Source organism: Monodelphis domestica, chromosome 2 (genome assembly GCF_027887165.1).
Source record: "Monodelphis domestica isolate mMonDom1 chromosome 2, mMonDom1.pri, whole genome shotgun sequence".
In the NCBI taxonomy this organism is placed as follows: Eukaryota; Metazoa; Chordata; class Mammalia; order Didelphimorphia; family Didelphidae; genus Monodelphis; species Monodelphis domestica.
The window spans coordinates 59,016,108-59,042,856 of record NC_077228.1 but is presented as its reverse complement, the minus strand read 5'-3'; the positions used below and the strand labels follow the sequence as shown (position 1 = coordinate 59,042,856).

The 26,749-nt window shown below is 39.6% G+C and overlaps 1 protein-coding gene across 1 annotated transcript in view; it reads left to right on the top strand.

The window, feature by feature from the left end:
• The window catches only part of LMX1A (LIM homeobox transcription factor 1 alpha), a 193,692-nt gene that overhangs the window by 153,889 nt on the left and 13,054 nt on the right, over positions 1-26,749 (top strand). Inside the window, exon 5 of the mRNA XM_001363575.3 lies at positions 26,264-26,436. Coding sequence (XP_001363612.1) covers positions 26,264-26,436 — 173 coding nt within the window. The remainder of the gene's footprint in view (positions 1-26,263; positions 26,437-26,749) is intronic.

Below are 26,749 nucleotides of genomic sequence, written 5' to 3'. Positions count from 1 at the left end.
ACTTGTGAAAGAGAAAGAGGGTTTGAAAGAATGCTGTGTGGTCACAGAATGGAGCAAAACGACATGAACCACCAGCGACCAAAAGATAGAACCATCCTCAAACAATGTGTTCTAATCCAGTGCTCTAATGAACCATGTATTAGGACACTGTGGTCAAAACCAAGGTACATACCCTACATACCCTTGCAGCTAGGTGGTACAGTGGCTAGAGTTCCAAGTCTGGAGTCAGAAATACTTAAATTCAAATCTGTCCTCAGACATGAACTGTGTAACTCAGGGAAAGTCTCTTAACCCTGTTTGCCTCAATTTCCTCATCTGTAAAATAAACTTGAGAAGGAAGTAGCTACCCATTCCAGTATCTTTGTCAAGAAAACTTCACATAGGGTCACAAAGAGTTGGATACAAAGGAAACAACTGAACAACCCTAAGTCTACTTTGAACATTCTTTCAGGAGAATGTCAAATCAAGTCTTGGTTATGAGCTAGTCTAATTTTGAGGAGAATCTGGGACATTGTTACTTGAAACACAAAAGGCAATACCTTGCTATCAATAGAGCATACTTTTTTCTCCTACAGGTAGTGGTATCCATCACAATGGAAAGGTGAGAGGAGAAACCCATTCGGGGAGCAGAGTTGAGAGCCCCAGGGGTCTGGTTATTGGGAGGTGAATTGAGCGAAAGTGACCTCTTTGGATTGACTTGACCCTGAGCTGACTGTATCCATTTCAGTGAGTTGTCAGTGCTATGCTCATCATAAGACAGTTTTGCCAGAGGCCTCAAACTGAATAAACACTCACTGGAGGAAAATGACCTGTTGCTGTAAACCTTAACGATTTTAAGAAGCAGTTAGATGTGACTGCTAACTTGAGGTTTTTCTTTACACAGCACTGGTTTTTTTCTAGTAGCATTAACTGATGAATCTTATAAGATTCTTATAAGATATTAATGGGATATCATTCTGTATTAATGAAGAGTGACAATATCTATGAAAAGTGGTATTTGAAATATTGAACTGTTGACATTAGCATGATTTTGGCAAATGAATCAGGACATCACAGTTTTAATGTAGTTTAGGAATGTCCAGGAGTTTTCTCCCAAGGTAAGAAGACATCAATGAAACATATGAACATTACCTTGAAATCATCCCAAAGTACAGTCCCCATAACTTGTTCCAAAAACAAGATGTAAGATGTGCAATCTTAATTTTTTTTTCAGTCATGGACCATCTAGCCTTGCCAGTGACCTTAAAGGATATTCATTGAGAGAGCATGGTAGTTGTCCTGGGTAATTTCATCTTCAAAAGTTAGAAATAAGCCCTGAAATTTCCTTTAAAAATAACTATTTTATTAAAAATTTCATTTCAATATGTTAAAAACTGCCAGCATGTCCAATACTGTCTATATGTGAGTATGCATACTTTAAAGGTTACGATTTAAATATATGGTAGGATATGCAAGGAAAGACTGTGTCTACTACAAAATAACATATAAACTACTATATTTCTAAGGTATCTTTCCTTAGACATTTTTCTGCCTGCATTTGACTAGGTTTGCTCTTTTAGAGAATTTGGAGTATTTATTTTTGGAGAAGAGATACAAGACCAACAGGGTTTAATGAACTTTTCCAAATCAATGAAAAGATAGTAACAAAATAACCAAAACTCCTGCTTTCTTGTCCTGTTTTATCTCCAAATTTGGTTCCCAGGTTAAGTGGGAGGGCTGAAGGAGGAATATCAAGGCTACAAAGACAAATATGTGGGCTGGTTTTAGAAGTTCATTTTCTTCTCATATGGATAGAGAAAGGGAAGATAAGCTGCTCTAGCCAAGTTGGGATATAGAAATATGGAAGTGTCTCAAGAAGGGAATAAAAGCATGGTGCAGTAGACTTGGAGTCTTGGGACCTAGATTTGATTCTTTCCTCTGCCATTTAATTATTACTTGTGCCACCTGAAACAACTCACTTAATCTCTCTGGGTCTCAGTTTCCTCATCTGCAAAATAAGGAAGTTGGTTTGGACCAGTAGTTTCAAACTCAGGTGGAAACAGGTGCTGTTAATGTGAACATAAGGATCCCTGTTGGATGCATGTTGTTTAGTTTTAAAATGCAATATCTACATTTTATTGTATCTTTATTTATTTCATTAAATATTTCCCAATTACATTTTAATGTGGTCTCCCCACTTGGGAGGTGCTGCCACTGGGCCCATTTGGACTAGATTTTGAAATGGTCATCTGTCTAAAGTCTCTCTTTCCTGCTGTCCATTCTCCACATAGTTACTTTTCTTAAACATAGATCTGATTATATCACTTGTCTATTCAATAAGCTCCAGAGCCTCCCCATTGCCTCTAAGATAAAATAAAACTCATGTTTGGTTTTAAAAAAAATCTCTTGACCTGACCCCAACTTATTTTTTCAGGCTTGTTTTACAAGTCATAGTCCTCTTTCATCCTTCATATGGTTCAAACTGGCCTTTCTCTCTCTCTCTCTTTTTTTTTTCACATATGGCACTCCATCTCCCATCTCTGTGACTTTGCACTGATCATTGTCCATGCCTGGAACAAAATCCTTTCCTTACCTCCTAGAATTTCTTCCTTGAAGATGCAGGCCAAGCACCATTTTCAAAATAAAATCTTTATTGATTCCTCCCCTTCCAGAAATTCAAACATCCTTTCCCTCTATTGTATTTAATCGTCTTGCAGTCATTTTGTATTTATTATCTTTACATGTGCATATATATGTAGGGGTGTATGAATATGAGAGGGAGAGGGAGATAGGGAGAGGGAGAGTGAGAGGGGGAGGGGAAGGGGGAGAGGAAGAGGGAGAGAGAGAGACTTCAGAGTATGGATTGTTTCATTCTTTTGGTTTTTATATCCCAAGTAGCACATAGTAGGCACTCAAAAGTTTGCTGGTTGATTCTCTAGATGACCTTTAAGGTCTCTTCTAGTTCTAAATCTATGATCTATACTGTCTCCACTCAATATATACAGGGCTTGAATTAAAAGCAGATGGTAAAGAACTAAGCAAATACAAAGCATCCTGAAACCTTACTTTTACCTCCTTCCTCTCCTTTTCTCCCTTCTGAACTAAGGCTAATGGGTACAAGTAATAATGTTCAAGGGAGTGGGGTGGAATGGACTTAGTAATTGTTTTCCAATTCACCTGGGTTTCCATTCACCCCTCCTCCCCCATGGAAGTCTCCACAAATGTAGACAGGGCCTGAAGCATGAGGTTACCCTCTCCTAAGGATTGGGGTGTGGGGGAGATCTCCCGTTTCCTTGGCAACTCCCTCTCAGCCTTGCACTAGCTCAATGCCCTTTGGATTCTACGCCAGCTCTGTGGGGCTCGCTAGTCATTTTCCCTTTCTTTCCTACCTCATCTCAGATGGGAGCCAATATTCGGTGACTTTGGCAGGAGGCTCCTAACACCCCACTGCCGCTGGTCGGCCCTGCAAGGAGGTGATGGGGGATAGGAGGAGAAAGGAAAGAAGCGCGAGGGGTGGGAGTTGGGGGAGACATTGAGCAGGAGGAGAAGGATGTAAATTTCACCCATCTAAGTCCGGGAACAAGGTGCTCCCCACTCTAGGGTCGGAGCCCCCCCCCCCCCCCCCCCGCATTAAGTAAGCCCCGCGCATTCTGCCTGCCTTTTCAAAGACGCCTTTAGAAATGTAAGAGGGTGAAAAGAGGAACACAAACGAAAGGCAGTTTTATGAGAAAATGCAGATAAAGAGCCAGGCGGTAGAGCCATATGTTCCCCGTAATCTCCAAAGCCCTCACTTCAATTAGAGCCTCCCCTGAGTTCTAATGCCCAATCCTAAGTAAACACGCTGCTCTCAAAGAGGAACTCGGTTTCCAATTAAAAGTGTACTAACATTTCTCCTTTCCTTAATTCCCCCCCGAACCAAAGAATTTCTTCATCTCCAGCCCGGGGAGAATGGAGTCCTCGGGTTTGTTTTTTCTCTCCCTCCCTCTCTCCCTCTGTGTCCCTGGCTCTCAGTCCCCTCCGGAGCCCCGCAGGTCGCCCAGAGGTCACAGCCACAGCCGGCAATCCGAAGCCAGTCCCGCCCGCCCGCTCCCCCCTTCCTTCCTTGGGCCGCCGCTTTCCCATGTTACGTCAGGCGGGGCCTGCCAGATTAATTCCTACCTTGTTCGTGTAGGACTGGCGAGGCAGAGTTAATTAAAAGTAATACCACGTTAAATCCGCCCCGGCTTTCTTAACTGGAGAGGAGCTGGGCCTTATTGGGGAGGAGGGGGAGAGAGAAAGCTAGAGCAAGCTTTCCTGGAGCAGGTGTTTGGGCTTTGGGAATTTGGAGGGGGGGGGGGGAATCAGGTTGGGGGGGGTGATTTTAAGAGAGGTTGCTGCCACTTTTCCTTGCACCCTCATGAGTCTTCCGACCCTCCTCTCCCCACTTCCTTCCACCTGTCGTTCTTCATGCTGCCCGGGCAAGGGGTGGGGATGAAGAACTATTGTTGTTGTCCTTTTTGGTTCCAGCACATCCAAGTGTCTGTTGGCCTCAGAGTTGGGATCCGTGGGAACTTCAGAGGTACTCCGAAGCGATTTGCTGGCACACTGGAGAGATTTTTCTCTCTCTGCCATCTTTCCCCCGTGATCCTGTTCCCCAACTCCTGGCTAAATTCAGAATTGGCGGGGGAGCTGGTGAGGAGGTGAATAACAGGAGGGCCATAATGAACCCATCCCCATTCTTTATGAAACAATTTGTGTGGGCTGAACCTGAATCTCATTGACATTCAATTTCTCCAAGACGCCATTGACAGAGCTTCTTTTGGGCTTGTTCCTTTGCAAAAAGACTGATGGTTGAAAGGAAAAGCGTGAAGATCATCTCAAACGAGATAAATTTATGTAAAGCATATCTGCAGTTGCTATAAATGTCAATTTTTGTTGATATTTAGCCAGGTTTCAGAGGGGAAAGGGTGACAAATTCCCCCTTGTTTTCCTTATATAAATATAGAATTGGGCAATTATTAAAGGGTTGGAGGACAGGACCCTATAGGATAACTCAAGTGAAGAATGTTTTCCTTTTCCTGGCTAAAAGATTGCTTCAATTCTTTTGAATAAGCGATGAAGCCTTGTATTCTCACTGATATTTTTCCCCCTGCCTGGCCCAAAAGTAAGGTAGAGATCTACCCATTTCATGTTCTTTCATCATGATCACAATAGAAACAAGTCAGCAGGGTTCAGTAGAAGAAGTTGGGCACAATTTACAAAGACTGCAGCATAGATGATAGTGGCTAGTATTTCTGAGGTTTGTTTGACTTTGTAGATTGATGGTGTTAAATCAAATCAGTGTAAGCTTTCAGCTGTTCTGATGTTATCCTGCTGTGGGTATACAGCCAATCTTTGGCACCAAAGTGTTAAGTCCTTGATTCTCCACCTTTTTTATTCAATTAAGTTCCCTTCCCAGCAACTGAAACCATACACATATCATTAAAGTCATCTGTCAATTTGTTCCCTACACCCCCATTATCTTATATTGATAAACAAATGCATAAACACACACACACACACACACACCATCTAACCAGGTAACCACCATGGTGACTGATATTTCCCCCTTTAATCCATCCTCCAACTGATAATTAAACAGTTACTCTGTGTCTAGTCCTAGCCTAAGTATGGCGAGAGAGCTATATAAAAATATTGTATACAATACATGACCTCGAGGAGATTATTTCTAGTTGGAAAAACAAGAATGTATTTTATCAAAACATCCACAAACATTACAAGATACTAATTAAAAATATACATTTCTCTTTGGATATAAAGCTCTTTATAGACTGGTCTTTGTTATTTTTCAGTTTTCTTATATATTGTTCTTTTCTACACATTTTTCTTCCATCAGTATTGGTCTCCTTTCTGTTCCTCAAACTCTGGCCTCTCTTTATGCCTTTCCTTGTGCCTGGAATGCCCTTCCTCTTTATAATCCCTAGTATCCTTCAAGATTTAGCTCAGGTCTTTCTTGATGTTCCCAGATGCTAATGCCTTGTACTCTAATGCTACTCTGTATTTACGTAGTGTGTGTCTTCTAATTACATATATGTTTACTTTATGTGTATTTGTATATAGATACATGTGCATGTGTTACCTCTTTCCATTGAAATGTAAATCTCAACAGCAGAAACATTTTTCACTCAAATACTTTTTTGATGGGCTGATTGTTTTCTACATTACTTGGTATATATTCTATTGCTAGTATTCTGAGTGATACAGAGTTCAGATGTTAGAGAAATTGGTGAAGGCTAGAGTAATCTGGAAAGGCTTCATGTAACATGCAAGCATGGCTTGTGCTGGAAGTTTTCCATCCCTTGGTCACACACTGGCAAAACCAGAACTTAAGAAATGGGTGTGAGAAGCTTCAGGATAGGCATTATGACCCAATGGAGGAAAAGATTTAAAGCTAGATGCCTGAAGTCTGACTTCCAATTCTCTCTCTGACCTTGGCTGAGTGCTCAGTTTCTGTATTTGTAAAATGAGAGAGTTGGACTACATGATTTCTAAGGTTTTGTTCAACTCTATGTACTCTGAGAAGTCATAACACAACAAGGACACCTTCAAAATATACCTAAGTGTCCCAACACTCTGGTTGGCAAGTAGTGTGTTAGGTTATTTGACAAAGATGCAGGGATGCCACAGCTGGCATCATCTGGTATAACAGCTGTGGTGTGATGAGAGGGAATTACCATTCTAGAAGAGGAGCAAATGAGGTCACCAAACATGATTTCTGCAAAAGGTTAAACAAAAGGGAAGGAGACTTTTTTTTTTTTGCCCTAAGAATTTGGTATTTGCCCTAAGAAAGGAGTTGTGTTTTGTTTGTATTTTCTTTCATTCTGTTTTCAAACAAGGTTCTCATACTTTGGAAATCTCTACCTCCTGGCAGGATAGGTCAGTTCCCCCAAAACAGGTCAGGCAAGAATCTGGGTTGTTGACCTATCAGGCCAAATGACTGGAGATCCCCAGACATAACAAGTTGGGCTACAGATTCCATGATATCCTTTGTATTTAATAAGGCAGGAAATTAAACCAATGCATTTTATTTAAAAAATCATTAAACTGGAATAAAAAAAAAGAGGTTTCTTCTTTAAATGGATCAGAACCAAAAAGGTCTGGTGTCATGCATATACCATTCCAGACAGGTGGAGTGGTACCTTTGAGTAAGGTACCCTGGAATCTGTCCTCTTCAACCAGAGAATGAGACCATCTAGTAAAAAGCCTCATTTTATAGATAATAAATAGGGCTCAGAAAATGAGACTTGTCCAAAATTACAGAGCAATTAGTGGCAGTGATAAAATTAGAATCCTTATCACAAGATACCTAGATCAGCCATCTTCCTATATCACCCTACCTTTCTAGTGAGTTATTATTATTACAAATAACATGTATATAGGCGACATGGCCAGTGGATAGAATGCTAGACTTAAGGGCCAGAAAAACCTGACTTTGAAGCCTGCTTCTAACACTTACCATACACATAAGGTCACCTCCTTTGAATACATTGACACTTGTCTATGTTTTGATGTATAAACATATGTATATACCTATATTGTTACATATACATATATAGATTAGACTGACTACAGAACCAGGAAAAGTGAAGACTGGGAAATAGGGGAGAGATCTGGTGTCTATGAGGAATTTAGTATATCAAGGAAAGCTTGTTATTTTTAGTCTGAAGCAAAGCAAATGAAATTAATATTTCTTTTCTCCTTCATCCTATTTCTGTTGATTTAAGACATAATTCAAATATTACTTATCCATGAAGCCTTTCCTGTTCAACCTCTTCCATAAGTATTTGGGAATATATGTGTCTCCTTACTCTGAAGGTTTATGTCACTATTCTTGAGTTTAGTGTATTTTTTATTGTCTGTGTTTTAAGTCCCTAATTGGATTATTACCACTCTGAGTTTAAAAATAAGACCATGTTTTACTTTTCTTGTATCTCTCTCTGTGCCTAGCACTGTGCCTTAATATAGTAAATGTTTATTGAATAAAAGAAAGTCTATCGATCTAATCCTACCTGGACTCCTTGAGTCCTTACAATACCACAATGCCATTTAATTGATTTAATGAAAAGATTCAAACTCCTAAAAACTATATTTCCGAGACAATTACTTATATTATTTACCACCTTCTTGTTGAGGTATCGTGTAGATACAATTTGAGGGAGATTTTTGGATACACATGAATGCGTTTTAACATTCTGAAACTAGAAATCTCATGCTGGCTGGAGAAGAGAAAGATGAATGCATGGATGAATTAAGTGGACCCTATATATTCTGCCTAAATGGTTGAGGTTATAGCGCCAGAAGAGGCCTATATTTCCAAATATTTCAAGACTGTTTTGCAATTTACTTCAGATGAATTGGGTCTCTAAAGTAGATGTTGATTTATCTGGTCATTGGACATGAGTCAAATCCTAGCCAAGTCATTTGAATAAAGATCATCCATAGCTTTGCCTAAACTAGATAGGACACAGTTACCTATCTCTTAAAAGAAACATACTCTCTGGAACAAATTTTGGAGACCATCTAATGAAAAGCCTTATCTTATAGAAAATGAAAAAGCTCCCAGGGAGTTGAGGGGACTTATCCACAGACACATAGCTCTCAGTGGCAGAGGCCAGACTAGAACCCTTATCATAGGTCTAGATGAACCATCTTTTCCCTACATCATATTACATTTCTAAGGTCTTGGCCCAGTGGATTGAATTCTAGACTTAAGAGTCAGAAAGGCTTCTTTGAAGCCAGTTTTCAATACTTATGAGCTACATGACTGTGGGTAAGTCACAAAACTTCTTCAAAGCCTGGTTTCCTTATCTATAAGACAGGATTAATGCACCTTGTCGCAACTAACTCACAGGGTTGTTGCAAAGCTTAGATAATAATGTCCAAGAATACCATGTGTAAAGAGTTTTCAAAAACCATAGATATCTGCTTATTATTATTGTTGCATACTGAGACTGGAAGCAAATTGAAGAATGCATGAGAAAACATTTATTATATACTTAATGTTCAAAGCACTATATAAAATACTTGAATATGAATAGAAATGCAAGATAGTCCCTGTAATCAGGGAGCTCACATTTTTTTTCAATTTAAACATTATTTTATTTGGTTATTTTCAAACATTATTCCTTGGAAACAAAGATCCTTTTCTTATCCTCCCACAGCCCCTCCCCTAGCCAACGCACGATTCCACTGGGTATCACATGTGTCCTTGCTTCAAACCCATTTCCATGTTGTTGGTATTTGTATTAGGGTGTTCATTTAGAGTCTCTCCTCATTCCTTTTCCTTCCGCCCCTGTAGTCAAGCAGTTGCTTATCTTCAGTGTTTTTACTCCCACCGTTTGTCCTTTGTTTGTGGATAGTGTTTTTTTCTCCTGGATCCCTGCAGAATGTTCAGGGATGGTGTATTGACACTAATGGAGAAGTCCATTACATTCTCTTGTACCACAGTGTGTCAGTCTCTATGTACAATGTTTTCCTGGTTCTGCTACTCTCGCTCTGCATCACTTCCTGGAGGTTGTTCCAGTCGCTTTGGAATTCCTCCACTTTATTATTCCTTTTAGCACAATAATATTCCATCACCAACATATACCACAATTTGTTTAGCCATTCCCCAATTGAGGGAGTTCACATTTTAATAGAGTAGATGAAATATCAAGGAGGTTTCATCTGAGGAGCAGATGGAAAGATCTCTTAGTCCTATGCGTAAATTAGGAAAGCAGTTGGTATAAGAGTTAGGTCTAATGCCCCTCTTCAATTCAGGTTCATTGTCAGGATAGAATGAATCATTGAACAGTTAACAAAAGAAAATTAACAGCTCTAACACAGCAAGGGTATGCAACAAGAATCCAATGATACTTAGCTTTTTTTTTTCCTGTGGCCTGTTTTATGGAAATGCATCTTTCTTCCACAAAATGACTAATATGGAAAAAAGTTTTAAATGATCGCATGTGTAAAATAGATATCAGATTGTTTATCTTTTCAAGAAGGGAGTCAGGGGAGGGTGAAAGTGAGAGAGAGAATTTGGACCTCAAAAATTTTTAAATTGGAAATAAATAAATGGAAACATTAAAAATGTGTCTGGTCAGTAGGAGACAGTGAATGATATGACAATGTACATGATCTTCAGAAATTCATCTGGTCAGAGGGGTCCAGCCTCTATGTGAATGGAACATTTTAGGTCTTTGGATGACTAGGGAGTTGCTATAGGGAAGCTGGAAGTCAACCAGTTCTTGGGACAGCTGTATCTCCTTTTAGGGAAAGTTAATCCCTTTAATAGGAGGGAAGGAAGAGGAGTAGACCCAATCTTTTGGTACTATCACAACGCAGATGGTTATATATTTTCTTTAGTGTCACTTTCATTGATAAAACCATGGCAGTTTCTGATGGGGAATCATTTGACAATACCAAGGGCTAAGACATTGAGAAACCTTTTTTTCCCTTTTTCTACTCAATAGCTGGCTGCCAAAGATGCAAGGAATATAACATCTATGGAAGCAGGTGCTAGGACACATCTTCACAAGACTTGCCCCTTCCTTTGTATGATGGCTTTGGAGGATGGGAGAAAGTAGGGATGGTAGTCTGAGGCTGCTTTTTAATGGGTGTTTTAGTTTTCACTTCCCAACTCTACATGTGGAGATCTGATCTGGTTTTCATTACTGAATTAAATCATGTGATCTCTTGCCTCCATTAGCCTATTCCATCCTTGAGTTTTGAAATGTTCTTCCATTTCCCCAGGCTCTGACCATGGTGCTGAATGCAATGCATTATTAGGATTACCCTTAGAGTCTTTCTCACACCTCAAAGATCCATTTCTTCAAATATTTAAAGTTTAATTTTTGAAGACGAAGTGGGAGGGAAAGGAACAAAATTTTTCATTTTTATTATTTTTGGATGTCTAACTAATACTCTGAGGTGAACTAGTTTTAACACCTCCCATCCAGGAAGACTTAGCAGACAGAGAAATATCTGAAAATTTAATTGGTGATATATAAGTAAGCTCCCATGAAATGTACTGATGAAGATTTAATCCAATTTGTAAAACTACATTCCCAGAGATAGACAGCCTGAACTGTGTGAAATACTGTTTTTCAAAGGTGTCCTTCATATGTGCCATCTCTGGTGGCAACAAAGACCACATAAAGGGTCTAAAAAGATGTAGTGATGATGTTGCAGTTAAAGATCATGGAATATCGGAGCTGAAAGGGACCTTAAAATCACCTATCTGCTCCCCTTATTTTACACATGAGGAAAATGAAACAAAGAAGTTGTAATTCACAAAATACCTAGTAAGTGGAAGACATTGGAGTAGAACCTAGGTTTCATGGCTATAAGACCATTGCCTTTTCTGCTGTGCCTGTTGTAGTGAAAGGGGAAATAAATCATCTGGGGAAACTCATAGAAATGGTAGCTTTTTCTGAGATGGTTTTGGTCTAGGAGCTAAGCAGTTTAGAGGACACTACCCAGATTCTTCTGCTAGAATATAGGACTCAGTTACTTTGAAAATATGAGGTGGACCATGTTGCCCAGGTCATCCTGGTACTGGGGTATTTACCACTACCCCATACTAACACTATAGAATCACCTGCCTGTGCAATTTTGAGTCGTTTTAATAGAATCTTAGATTTCACTGATATGGTAGTCCTTCTGCTGCTTTAGATACCAAGCCCCCTATGTCTTCTTACCTTTTGTAATTTTTGTTCATGTCACCCCACAAATCTATAAAAAGGCTCCACTCAATTAATTGCATGTTTTCCTTCGATTCATAGTATCATAAAATTTTAGCTGGAAAAGACTGTCAGGGTCATTTAGTCAGTCCTCTCACATCCATAGTTTCCCACAGAAGGTTACTAAGGCTCAGGGAGATTATATGATTTGGGCAAGGTTGTATAGCTAGTAAGCATCATAGGTGGAATCTGAGTTCAGGTTCTCTGACTCCAGAGTTAGGACTTTTTTGAGCATCCTATACACCCTTCTCTTTTAAAATTTCGTGGGTACCAATGCAGCATTCAAATTGTACCTCTGCTATCCTTCACTAATGCTAAATAATTAACCCATTCTTTGTCTGGTTATAGCAGTCAGTAATGTCTTTTATATCTTTTCCAATGAGCAAGACATGAAATAAATTTCAGCTTCCTTACACTCTCTATCCACATTTTCATTGCCTTTTGGAACACCTACAATTTTGCTTCTTCTAAATCACAGCATTCTATGAATCATAATCAAATGGAATTGAGAACCTTCCTCAAATCATTTAGCTCAATTGGAAGACATTGATTTTAGTAACTGAAGTTAATACTAAATTGTTACTTGCTGTCACCCTTGTCCCAGATGTTTGTCACTATAAAAAGATCCTTGAAATCATCCTATGTCTTTTATGTCTGAGCTCCCTTTTCCCCTCAATAGTAACAGCAAAGAGTAGCTTCTCAATAGATGAACTAAGTCTCAAGCTGAAGAAAAGTCTTATGAAGTCAGTAAGGATATAGAAAAGGGGACATTTGAAGTGATCAAGAAGAAAGAAATGCTTTTAGAGAAAAAATATCACAAGAACTATATGATAACACATTCTCAACTCTCTTATGATCCAGAAAAAGTGACCTAGTAGTCATCATAGACTTTTTCTGAAGATTGCTTACAACTCCCAAAACCCATTTCTTTAATTTGCTGGGCCTTAGGTGTCTCAATGTGCAACACAAGGGTTTTAGATGCATTAAAATTATAAATATCCCAAAGGACAGAGGAAGGATGCATAGTGGGAATGAAGACTGCAGCCCACAACCTATGACAACATTTGTATAAATAACAATGAATATTGTGCATGGATGCTATGAAAAGAAAATGGTAAGTCATATAGTGAGAGAGACAATAGATTGTTAACCAAAATGGTACATTGGGATGCAAAAGATGTTACTAGGAAAAGAAAGGCCCTTTGTACATTGGGGTAAACTCTCTATGAAAGATTTTTTTGGAAAACCTGAACAAAAATGTCACAAGAGAGGTTAAGCTCTAGAAGGGCCGTGATGTGCACCAGTAAAGTAATAATCACTCACATTTATTATTGTGCCTTAGGGCTTACAAAGAATTTTGGTATAATTTGATTATTTGAGTCTTTAAAACAACCCCAAAAGATAGTTTTTACAAGTATTATTATTCCAATTGATAGGTAGGAATAATACTGAAATACAGAAAACTGAAGTCCAGTTACTCAAGATCACAAAGCTAAAGAGTGTCAGAGAAATAATTTGTACCTCAGTCTTCCAAACTTCAAGTCCAGAACTATATTCACTAATTATGTTGTTTAGCATCATACACTTAAAGGTGAAGGGATCTTAGTAATAAAACACCTTACTATTACAAGTAAGGAAACTGAGGCTCAGCAAGGTAATATAACTCTCATGTTCGCTAGCAAGTGGCAGACCAGATATGTGAACCCAACTCTGTTGACATCAAACATCATTTCTACAATGAATTCATACATCAAATAAGTTACTACAAAGATATCAGCCCACCTGTAGCCTATAAACCTAACCAATGCCAATTATCTTTAGCAGGATTATTGGAAACTAAGCAGACAATATTATCTTAACTCTATGAAGAAGCATTATTCACCTGCTTGTATGTCTTCTGCTTGCCTCTGCTTCCAAAAATAAAAAGACATAAAGCTGGAGAAGGTCTAGAGAAAGGCAACTTATAAAGATGAAGACATCAGGTTGGAGGCATTGCCATATGAGGACAATATAATGGGATTATTAATATTCATAATGGAAAGTTAAAGATTGAAAAAGGATATGATTGATGTCTTTTAAAATCATAAAGTCTATAGATAGATTGAACATGAATTTGTTTGTTGAATCTCAGAACACTAGACCAAGGGGTGATCCTATGAAGCATAAAGAAGATTCATCTAAAACAAAACACTTCTTAAATCAATCAACAGATATTTAATGATCTCCAGCTGTGAACAGGATTCCATCTACTCTTCACTCATACAACTAATATGCTACTTCAGGTCCTCATTGCCTCTCTCTCACTTATACAGTAGCCTCCTAATTGTTATCCCAGCTTCTAGTCACTCCCATCTCCAATCCATCCTTTACAGACTCACCAAAATAATCTTCCAGAAATTAATTTTGAGGGAATAGTATAGATGGATGGATAGATAAGTAGATAGACAGAGCATTTATGAAGAACTCACTGTGTGCCAGGCAATGTACTAAGCATTGGGTATGCAAAAATAAGAAGAAGATGGCCCCTATTCTCAAAGAATTGCACTGAGTTCAAAGACAAAACAATAAAGAGAGCTGGAAAGCAGAGAAAATTGGAAGTAGAACCACCCTATCCAAATAGGGACTAGGCAGCTGGTATAGAAGTAGTGAATTCTTAGTAGTGAAGGGGCTGGAGAAAATGAAGAAAGAGCAGTAAGTTAAGTAAGTAAGAAGTAAGTTACTTCTATAATCTGTGGTTAAGTATTATTATTATCCCCATTTTACAGATGAAGAAATTGAGGTAGATGACTTGCTTAGGGTCACACAGCTATTATCACACTATATTGCTTAGCTGCCTATTACTTGGCACATAGTAGGTACTGAAAACCACATAAATATTAGCTAGTAATTACTATTTCCATTTATTTTGTCCTTAATTTACCTTCACATTTGGAAGAGGAAATCATACCCCCTCAACCCCTCCCCTCCATGGAGCTCTATGGATTTTCACAGTCATAAGGGTCTCCTAAAGATCTGAATCATGGACAGACCTATTTTCTGAGAGTAGGAGGCAGGAGTGTCTCAGCTCTAGTTACCTAATAACTCAGGCGCCATCTTTGTATTTATTTATTATTTATTATTATTTTTGGCAACTGCAGCCATTTCTTGATCAATCCCCTTTGCCCAGTCCCCAAGTTATTGGTACCATCCCTTCTAAGGTTACCCAGCATCTGCTTATGTGTCACAATAAACCTATATAGGTTACTCTATATATTATAAATTCCATTAGGGCAGTAGCTATTTCCTCTTTCACATTGTATCCCTACGGCTGATCACGGTGATCCCCATTTCAGCAGTCAAATATCTCATTTAAAAATAGAGCTGGAGAAGAATATTGCATGAGTAAATGCTATATTGAAGGTCACAGATTCAAGGCTAATTCATTTCCTAAAGTAATCATGATTGCGCCATCAGCTACTTTTCATAGTGCTCCTGGTGCCCACAGCAAAATGAGATTCGATCTTCATTCATATCACCCCACTCCAGCCCTCAGCCCATCCCCCTGGAGGGGTAATTACCATGAACACTTCCCACAAGGACCCTTTTGATGGATTTATGACTAATTAAAGGAAGGTTCATCCTCTGTAAAAATATTCATGCCCTCTTTGACTCACCAGGTGTCAGGAGATATTAAGAACTGTGGCCATCCAGTCTTCTGTTTATGTCATAAACAAGGCCTCTTAATTAGGAAGTCCAATGCAAGCTGATCCGGATTAGGGATTCCCAGCCAAATGGTCTTCCCCCAGTATGGTGTTGCACAGAGTTAAGTAACCCAGAGTGTGGACTGGACTGCTGCGATGGTGAGGAGGGTTGGTTGGAAGAGAAATTGATGCATTTTAAGTCTTCAGGTCAATACCAAAGGAACAGAATTATTAGGAGTTAGAGGTAACAGGGGGAATCGCATTTTATAATTGAGTCAGAAAGAAGAGACGTCACTATCTGGTCTTATGTACTTCCATAGACAGTTATAACTTGCTTGAGTTTGTAAAATAAGTCATGAAAACTAGAAAGACTAAACTTGACTATGTGCCTTTCTCTGGGGTTTGATAAGATGATGCTTGTGATTTCAAGGCTCGGCTCACTTCTTTTTATTTTATTTTATTTTTTCAGTTCACTTCTGTTTCACCTATTGTATGCTATACATTGTGTAAAATTATACTGATAAAAATTTAAAAAGCAAAAACAATTCAGTGTCCGCCCTCAAGAAGTTTACTTCTACTGAGGAAAATACTTATACATAATTCAGTAAATAAATGTTTATTAAGCATCTACCATGTGCCAGAAACTGTGTTAAGTGCTTACATAGGTAAGTAAATACTAAGTTCAAAGAAATACATAAATGGGATCAGAGAGATACAGAAACACAGAGACAGAGACACAAAGACACAGAGACAGAGAGACAATGATGGAGAGAGATACATAGAGACAGGCAGGCAGATGGAAAAAGAAACAAAGAAAGACAGTCACAGAGAGACAGACAGAGAGAAATACAGAATAAAGACAGAGAAGGTCAGAAACAGAGAGAGAGAGAGAGAGAGAGAGAGAGAGAGAGAGAGAGAGAGAGAGAGAGAGACAGAGAGAGAGAGAGAGAGAGAGAGAGGGAGAGAGAGACAGAGAGAGAGAGAGTGAGAGAGACAGAGACAGAGAGACAGAGAGAGGGAGAGAGGGAGAGAGACAGAGAGAGAGAGGGCTAATAACTAGGAGGAGAAAAGCCAGAAATGCCTTATGTAGAAAGTGGGCTGTGCTTAGAAGGAAGCTGGAATTTCTAAATGGCAAGAGGAGGTGTATTCTAAACACTTCTGCAAAGATGTGAAGGCAGAAGATGAAAAGCAAGCTATAAAGGGGCCAGCTAGCAGGCCAGTTTGTCCAGAGTGGTGGATGCAGGAAGAAACATAAAATGAAATCTAGGTAGGTGTCAACCATACATTTAAGTGACAGGCTGAGAAGTTTGAATTTTATTCTCAAGCCCATCTAGTTCAATTTAATTAAATTTAATCTGCATTATTGAAGACCATTGTTTATTCAGCGTATATTTAAGTCACTTACTCTGTGGCCTGTACCTTGCTAAGTACTGTGGGGAACACAAAGATAGTCACTATGTCACAGCTTGAATTTGTCCTCTAGGCACTTGAACTTGGAAGAGGTTCACCAGTGAGACTCTATACCCTACAGGCTTCACAGAATTGTTGTAAGAAAACTACCTTAAAACTTTAAAGCACTTTTGGTTTGGGCAAGGGCATGGTAAATGGACCTGATATGGGATTTTATTATTTGGTTGTTGTTCAGTCATTTCAGGTTTCACTTGTGTCTGATGCTTTATGATCCTATTTGGGGTTTTCTTGGCAAAGATACTGGAGTGGCCTGCCATTTCCTTCTCCAGCTTATTTTACAAATGAGGAAACTGAGGCAAGTTAAGTAACTTACTGAGGATCACACAGCCAGTAAGTGTCTGAGGCTGGATTTGAATTCAGGAAGGTAAATCTGCCTAACTCTGGGTCTGGCATTCTGTCCACTATACCATGTAGCTGCCCAGAGAGGCTATGTTAAAATTTGAACCTTAAATGTATTGCTTTTATTGTTTTTGGAGACTCCTTATATCATTGCAAATCAGTAACTAATATTAAGTTTATAGACTAAGAGTTGAAGTTGCCTGGAGCCCTCAGAGTCAGTCACAAAGCCAGTTAAATGTCATAGCTGGCAACAGAACACTGGTCTTTCTGACCGTCCCCCTTCCCCCACCCCCCACCCCCATTCGCCACCTCCTACACTCGACTTGCCTCAGAGCATTATGCAATTTCCTGAGTTACTATTATTAGAACAATTATAATTATGTTCAATTAAACATGATCACAAGTACTCAGAATTTATTATCTAACCAGCAAGGGTAAGATGGCCAGTAAGGGAAGAGGTCAGAGTTGGTTGGAGTTATCAGGAATGATTCCATGAAGAAAGTGAGACCAGAAATGAGCTTTAGAGACAGATCGAATTTGGTTAAGTGGAGAAGAAAAAAAGCTATTTAAATAAACATGAAATTCTTTTCTAGGCATCATATTTTATCTTCATGGTGGTTATTGTGTTCATGGACAAGACCAACTTGACTTTATTTCCTACAGAGATTTCAGTCAATGCTTCAGTGACTTGACTTTAGGGCACACATTGTACAAACAGGCTTTATTAGCTTGAAGAATGATTAGAGGAGAGGATTCCAGACAAGGGAAGCAGTGTGAGCAAATGTGTGCAGGAAGGAATGATCACAGTGTTCCTAGAGCATTTTCAAAAGATTGAATTGCCTGGTGGGGACTGCATTCCCTGAGAATGGGTTCAAATAATGAATAGGTTATATAGGGCCTTGAATGCCAGGATGAGAAATTTATACTTAATTGGCTAGGTAAAGGAGAGACTTGGCAGGGGAGATCCATAGCAATGATGACATCTGACATATGTATGGTGCTAATTTATGGTTCTATTTCCTGGATCCAGAGCTTTCCAGTGTTAGGGTAGACTGAATTCCCCTATTACTCTTCACCATGGATACTTTAGTTTTTTCTGTGTGTTTATTTAAAGAAAAATCTTCTTGTCATGACTATAGTTTCAAAACTGAACAACCCAAATGTTTTTAAATGGAAAACTATTAAGGGAAAGAGATAGAAAAAAGAGAGGCAGACAGAGAGACAGAATTCAACAGAGAGAGAGAGAGAGAGAGAGAGAGAGAGAGAGAGAGAGAGAGAGAGAGAGAGAGAGAGAGAGAGAGAGGAGAATCAGTGAGTGAGTTAGTGAGAGAAGGAAAGAAAGGAGAGAGTGAGTGGCACAGAGAGAAGCATAGAGAAAGAGAGAGTGACAGAGAGAAGGAGAATGGAGAATGAGGGAACGGGAGGGAGGGAGAGAGACAGAGAAAAAACAATAGGAGGAAGGGAGTAGAAGTAATAGAAGGGAGAAGAGAGAGAAAGAAACTAAGACAAGGATAGAATTGACTAAAAAGAGGACAGGGAAGTAGGAAAGGAAAGAATAATGATAAAGGACAAAAAAGAGGAGAGAGAACAACAGGGGTGGAGGAAGAGGGATTTCATTCCTTCTGGGTTTATGGGAATGAGGAAAAGCCTGGTTGCTGTAGAAATCTACACTAGTCCCTCCAATCAGTGTCAGTACTATATTTCTTATAAAGCCCCCACACACAAAATTCTCCTTTTCATACACATCAGCCAGCAGAGGGTAGAGAAAGGAAAGGCACTGAGTCAGAGGCACCTTGCCAGTCTCTCCAGCATATACAACTCTCCTTTGCAGCATGCTTCTGTGTCTGAGCCTGCCTACTCCAGGCCTGAAGCCCTCACTGCCTGGTACAGAAAACCCATCTGCAGTGGAAATCCCTGGACAAAGATGCCTTTCTTTGGACACTTTACCTATAGTTCAATCTGGAAGGGCAGCAAAGCTCCTGCCACCCTAGCCCTGGAAATGATTAGCCCATTGAAAGGGGAGTTCTTCCCTGCTGAGCTGTGAAAGAGGGAAAGATGAACTCCATCCCTTTTGGGTTGAATGGTTACTGACTTTCCAGGCATGGTTTCATTTGTGAATCAACTCCAGAAAATCTGAACCTCCAAAGAGCATCCTTTCTCTGGGTATCAATTTATCTCAAAAATCACTGAATAGATCTCTTTTCTAAATGTCTGCATATGTCATCATCTCTCATATGATCCACCAGAACAGCACTGTGAGTTCACAGTATCACCAATTTAGAGCCAATCACCTAAGCTAACTTCTCCTTTTATGAATGAAGAACTTGAGGGTACTAGTGGTTGATTTACCTAATATAAATTAAGTGGTAAGCAGCCAGGATTCAGACCTAGAGTTTCTGATTCAAAATCCAGTGGTCTTTCCATATTTCTACCCATTTGTAGATAGGGTCATCATGAAGAAAATCCTTTGCAAGAATTAAAGGACTATAGAAATGTGAGGATTTATCATTAGGTAAGTTAGGTAGCTATTATTTCTATTTGACAGATGAATAAATAAAGGCACAACAAAGTCACTTGACTTCTCCAAAGACCTACAACTTCATTTATAGTTCATAGGAGTCCATTAGATTTTGAGATGAGAAGGAATATTGGAAATCATCAAGTCCTATCTCATTTTACAGATGAGGAAGCTGAGGTCTAGATAGATTAAGTGATTTGTCTAAGGTCACCGAGATAGTAAATAAAAGAGTTGAGCTCCAAATCCAAATCCATTGCTCTTGGTACTGGAATGCAGCTCCCTCTCCAAATGATCACAGAGCAAGATCCACAGACTGTCTCTAGTCCAAACCTCTTTCAGCCACATCACAGCTTTTTCAATAACGAGTCAATCCCTTTCCTTAATAGTCTATTTTTAACAAAGCATTCAAACCTGCCCCTATTTAGGTAGGTCTTCCAGCAGGTGTTTTTCACCTGCTTGCCCTTGATCCTCTGTTGATTGAATGTGAACCAGCCCCTCATTATCCTGCCAGGATTAGCACTTAGAACTGGGAGCCAGGATTAGCACCTAGAGCTGGGAGCCAGGATAATTTCTCAGCTAACCTTTAAAATGAACACCTCTTCTTCCTCCACCCAGGTGCATAATCCAGGGCATTAATGCCAATCTTTCTGCTCGAATCCATCCTGCTGACTGCTGCCAAACTAATTTTCCTAAAACATCAATCTTATTATGTCATTCTCTGCTCAAGAAACTAGAATGGCTCCCTACTGTTCAGAGCACTGAGCTGTAAACTCTATCTGGTTTTTAAGGCCCTCCCCAACTGTATCACATCCTACCTCACTCCATTTCTCCCAGGTTTCCTATGTAAGAATTATATGCATTTCTCCAATGCCCTTTAAAAATTCCATGCTTATATTCACCTCAAAAGTAGCCAGTAACCTATTCTGTTTCTCCTGCCTTGAAAGCCCTTCCTGTTTTACCCTACACCGATCATATCCTTTAATGAAGCTTAGCTCAAGTCTAACCCCCTCCATGAATTTTTTTCCCAACTTGCTCTACCTTTAAACAATCTCTCTGTATTTCAGCTCTCATCACCTGTTGCCAGGATTATTGCAATAGCCTTCTAATTGCTCTCTCTGCCTCAAATCTTTTTCTACTTCAAGCCTCTCAGCTGCCAAAGGGATTTTCCTAAAGTATGAGTCTGACCATGTCACCCTGCTACTCAGAAAACTCTCGTGGCTCCCTATTACCTCCAGGATCAAATATAAAATCCTGTTTGCTATTTAAGACTCTTAGTAACCTGGCCCCTTTCTTTTCTTTTTTTTTAAACTTACCTTCCATCTTAGAATCAATAGTGTGTATTGGTTCCAAGGCAGATGATCAGTAAGGGCTAGGTAATGGGGGTCAAGTGACTTGCCCAGGGTCATACAGCTGGGAAGTGTCTGAGGCCAGATTTTAACCCAGGGCCTCCCATCTCTAGGCCTGGCTCTCAATCTACTGAGCCACCCAGCTGCCCCTAACCTGGCTAGTTTCTATCTTTCCAGTCATTATACCCTTCCCCCCACCCTCCCCATCAGACTCTTCTCTTTCCCTACCAGAACCTGGGCTATTATAAGGTACAGACATCATCTCAACCCCATACCACCACCCCTTCTCACCTAATAAATACAATATTTTTTAACATTAATCTATTTGAGAAGCATCTGAGGACCTCCCATGTCTCTCTCTTCCTCAGCAAAGGGATCTACTCCCTCCCTCTCTTTCTCATTCTAAATTGAAGCTCAGATGTCTCTTTTACTGTTTATACACCCCTGGGATTTTTCCAACAACCTGAAAGGAATCTTTAAGGCCCCACAGGTAGCCAGGCCAATTTTAGAGCCATAAACCATGGCATGGTCTTTCATCTGTGGCTGTTGATGTCATAAATGAGTGGGAGGAACAGGCATAAAGAGGGGTTTACTGGTACCAGAACTAGCATTTTTACAAGAAGTTGGGGGAGAAAAGGCCTTGGGATACAAGTTCAAACTTTGCTCAGAACAAATTCATCTCCACCTGGTAGGAGAATGCCTGGAGACTTAATCTTTGGACTTTCCCTTCAGGAATCAGATTTATGCTGCATTTGTGATGAAATCGCCTCCAGTTCTGCTGACATCGACTGTCAGAGAGCAACAAGTGGAGTTCTTTTCATCTCATTCTGGGAGTGTCGGAGTAAATTATGATGAGTAGATCTGGATGGGGAGCCTTGGAGCCAGGAGAGGGGCCTTCTTTCCATTTGTTGTTTGATCCCCCCTCCCCCTTTGCCATCTTTCTCCCTTCCATCATTTTTGTACCGCACCAGGAGATGTAAACAATGTTCTAGCATATCCCTTTCCCTTGGCAAAATGCTGAGCTTGTGAGATATGCTGGGTTCTTACCAGTTTGACCAAGAATGATATGCTGCCCAAGCATCAGGGCAAGGGTAGTGCGGCAGCTGCTTTAAACCTTTCAATAGAACAGAGACTACCCTATCTCAAATATTCTACTAGGTCACTCAGTGCACTCCTCCTCCCTGTGTGATCTCCATCTGGGATAAAACCCAGAAGAGAACTCACAAGCCCACAATTCAGATACGTTGTGCGGACAGACTCTTATCTTACATCCTTTCATCCTGTCTCATTCCATGACCACATTGCCTTGTGAGGGAGGTGAGGAGGTGGGGAAAGAAACTAGCAGTCAGAAGAGAGTCCTACCTTTGTACAAAATCTCCATTCTTACTTGTCGCTTCCTCTTCCTCCTTCTTTTCCTTCTCTTCCTTCTCCTCATCTTCTTCCTTTTCCTCTTCTTCCTCCTCTTCCTCTTCTTCATTCTCTCCTTTTTCTTCTCCTCCCCCTCCTTCTACACAAGAGCAAGAAAAAATGTTTAGTGGTGAGGAAACTCAGACCTGCGATGAAGAACTAGATGATTACAACTCAGGAATGTGGATTTTCCTACACAGGATAGGGAGTTGGATGAGGTCATCTTTTATATTTCTTCCAACTCTAAAATTCAATGACTAGACCACCAAATCCATCAGAAACATTTCTTAACATGGATTTTTTTTCATGACTCTATTTGGGGTTTTTGTGGCAAAAATACTGAAGTGGATCGCCATTTCTTTCTCCAGCATATTTTTTACAGATGAAGAACTGAGGCAAACAGGGGGAAGGGACTTACTTAGCGTCACACAAATATTAAGTATCTGAGGCCAGATTTGAATTTAGGAAGATGAGTTTTCCTAACTTCAGATCTTGAACTCTATCCATTGTGCCATCTAAGTGCCCAAGAAAATTGAAAGAGTAAGAAGGATTGTAAAGGGTTTCAGATGCTACATATTTTATATTTGACCATGGAGAAAACAGAGTGACATAAGAGTTTATTGAGTGGTAGCCTATCCATAACTCCAATCGTCCTACATATTCAGGTGCTATGTCTGATCACAGGCCACCCAGTATGTGATCAGACACTCTTAGAAACCCCAAAGAAAAGACTGAGAGGATCCTCACATTTTGAACTGACATGGACATTGGAGATCAGCTTTCTCAAGTGAGCTGTAGTGAGATACAGGTGACTTGCTTGAAGTCACCCAGAGTAAATAGCACAACTAAGATTCCAGTTCCTGTTCTCTTACTTTAAATCTAATATTCTGTCTTCTTTTTTTATGTTGCCAAATAATCAGTTCTATTTATTTGTACTTAAAGAGAATAGATTTAAAGGAGGATCACTGGCTGAAAGAGGACCAAACTACCAGGATTATTGAGTAGGGTTAGCGCCAAGCAAAATTATGAAAAAAAAAAAAAGGAATCTGTTTGAGGAGTTCTAAACCTCTTTGCCTCTCTCAGTGATTCCCTCTTCTCTACTACCCATCACTAGGCACTCTGTTCTATCATATTCTCTTTTCCTCCATCCAGCACAAAAAGGCAGGAAAGTGTCAAATACTCATTCACACTCAGGTATAAATGATTGATATCATTATCTTCCAAGTGGATGCATATTTTAAGAGGGATCATAGTTAAGGGAATGAAATTTTATGAGAAAATCAATGTAGGGCATGTATTGATACAAGTATGTTTTTTTTAATTCAAAGAAACAAGCAAAAAAGCATCATCCTTTAAAAAAACAAATCATTTAGTTTTGGAAGAAAGCCAAAGCTAACAAACCTCAGAAATGAAAGAATTTAGCTAAGAGGTAAACAATATAAATGTATGCAGATATCTATGCTTTTGGGAGGGGAAGATTGAGTGGATGAGAAATCTGGGAGTCACAGAAGCTGACACAAGTTCTAAGTCATATATTGTTGGTGGCAGAGATGGGCCAAGGGGCCAGGAACTGAGAACTGAGGGAATAATTCCCGATTGGTGATGCACTGGGAAATCACTCTTTGTGGGACAGGAGGACACAAAGGGATCAGTCACAAAACTGAACAGCATCCTTTTTCAATTTAGTACAACCCCCCACCTGACCAAGAGTTCCCCACTACAATATCCTGAACAAATATCTAGCCTCTATGTGAAGACCAATAGTGATAGGCTCCCACCCATGCTGATGGCAGCCTATTCCATTTTGGGATAACTGATGTTAGGAGCTAGTCAGAAGCCTGTTTTCTTTCTTTCTATTCCCAGATCGTGCTTCTACTTTAGCAAATAGGACAAAACAGAACAAATTTATTTGAAAACTTCAGCCTTTAAATATTAGGATTCACTGTCAGGAAAGCCTTTTTCTTTTCTAGGACTTCTTTACCACTCACTAAAAAAAACCCCAATTTTTTTTTCAGAGAAACTCATCCAAGTTATTGATAGTAACTAGTAATAAAATTGGATAAGGGTCAAGCTCAGGGGTGTGTAATAGTCAGTTGGAACCACTCATATGAGTGAATTATTAAATTTTCAATGTGAGTGTTTACACCTCAGAAATTGGCAAACACTACAGATCAAGGTTGTTTTATTGTTCTGTTGATTATCTAAACTCAAGAAAATGGTGGAGAAAATGTTAATAAAGTAGATTAAATTTTAAAGTTTTCTGTGGGTATATTTTTCCCCTGAAGAGCCAGTTGCTAAATACTTACTAACTCACCACTAATAAAAGCTGGAATAATTAAATAGGTAAACCAAGTATGTTTTTATGACACTTTTGAGTCTAGAAGCACCTTTTTCCTGACTAAGATTAAGAGAATATTCAAACCTTCAGCAGGGGAGACTACTAGTTTTAGAGTAAGTTATTCTGGGGTCCGCAGTTAGGTAGCACAGTGGATAGAGTGCCAGGCCCATAGGAAAGAAGACTTTTCTTCCTGAGCTCCAAACTGGCCCCAGACACTTTCTAGAAGTGTGATCGTGGACAATCCATTTAACGCTCTTTGCCTCAGTTTTCTCATCTGTAAAATGAACTGGAGAAGGAAATGGAAAATTGCTCCAGAATCTTTGCCAAGAAAATCCCAAATGGGTTCACTGAGAGACACAACTGAGCAACTGTGATAGGTAACAATTACATCGAGAGAGAAAAAGACCATCTTCTACATCTTGCACTCAGGCAGTTAAATATCTCTTTTCAGACTTCATCTATATTATATCTTATTGTTTATAAATTGCTCATGCCAAATACTAAACCATTTCCCCTAATAATTATGTTTTATAGAAAAAAAGTTGTTCTAAAATTATCTGATATCTTTCTCTTTTATTAAACCCTTACTTTCCATCCTAGAATCAATACTACATATTGGTTCCAAGAGAGAAGAATGGTAAGGGCTAGGCAATGGGGGTTAAGTGACTTCTTCAGGGTCACCAAGCTGGGCAGTATCTGAACCCAGGATTTCCCATCTCTAGGCTTTGCTCTCAATACACTGAGCCCCCTAGCTGCCCCTTTGATACCTTTACAAAGTCTATAAGTCAATGAAAGAGGATAGCATACTTTATATTATCCACGAGTAGAGGGGTAACCTAAAGGTTGAATCTACTGATCAGAGGGCACCACTCTTCACTTGGTTGACAGCTACTGAATTTGTAAACATGATGCTTCTAAAGACACAATAATCTTATAGTACCATAGTCATGTGGCACCATGGAAAGAACTATGAATTTGCAGTTGGAGGATCTGGATTGAATTCCAGCTTGACCTGACTACCTGCCTGACTAGGGGCAAGTTATTTTCACCTAGCTTGATCTCAGTTTGGACTAGATAACCTCTAGAGTATCTTACATCACAAAGCCCACAATCCTTTTAGAGCAATTATAATAAACAACAACCAAAGGCACCCATCCTAACAGGCTTCCAGCCAGGGGTGGGGAGTGTATGTGTGTGTGTGTGTGTGTGTGTGTGTGTGTGTGTGTGTGTGTGTGTGTGTGTGTTTAAATAGGAATTGCATTTTCTGATTCTCTGAACTCTTACCTTATAGTCCCCTACTCTTAGACTATAAATGAAATCAGTTCTATGGCTGAGGGATTGGGGTAATAATTCGGGGGCAAAAAAATCCCCCTGAATCCCAATGAGAGTTTTTGATAGGTTCTCTATATTCCTGTCTCTTTCAGGTAAAAGTGATGATGATGACAGCCTTTGCAAGGCGGGTCACGGGGCAGGGAAAGGGGTTGCAGAGGATGGCAAGGACCACAAACGCCCCAAACGCCCCAGGACCATCCTGACCACCCAGCAGCGGAGAGCATTCAAGGCTTCATTTGAAGTCTCCTCCAAGCCATGCAGGAAGGTATTATAAGGAAGAAAGGGGAAATAATTATTCCTATCTATGTCATCTCTCTCTGATAAGGAATAAAGGAAGACTTGTCTAACCCTAAACAGTACAAGCCCTCTTAAATCTAGTTTGAAAATTGCTCCCACATATATTCTCCTCCTCTCCTAGGTACACACTCTACCCTCATTTCATTCATTCATCTGTTTGTTAATTAAATAAATATTTAAATACTTCTTTTATACAAAACACTGTCCTGGGAAAACGTGAAGTTTAGATAAGTCAAGATCCTGGATAGGATACAAGCATAGAGCCTAGTGGGAGGATCCAA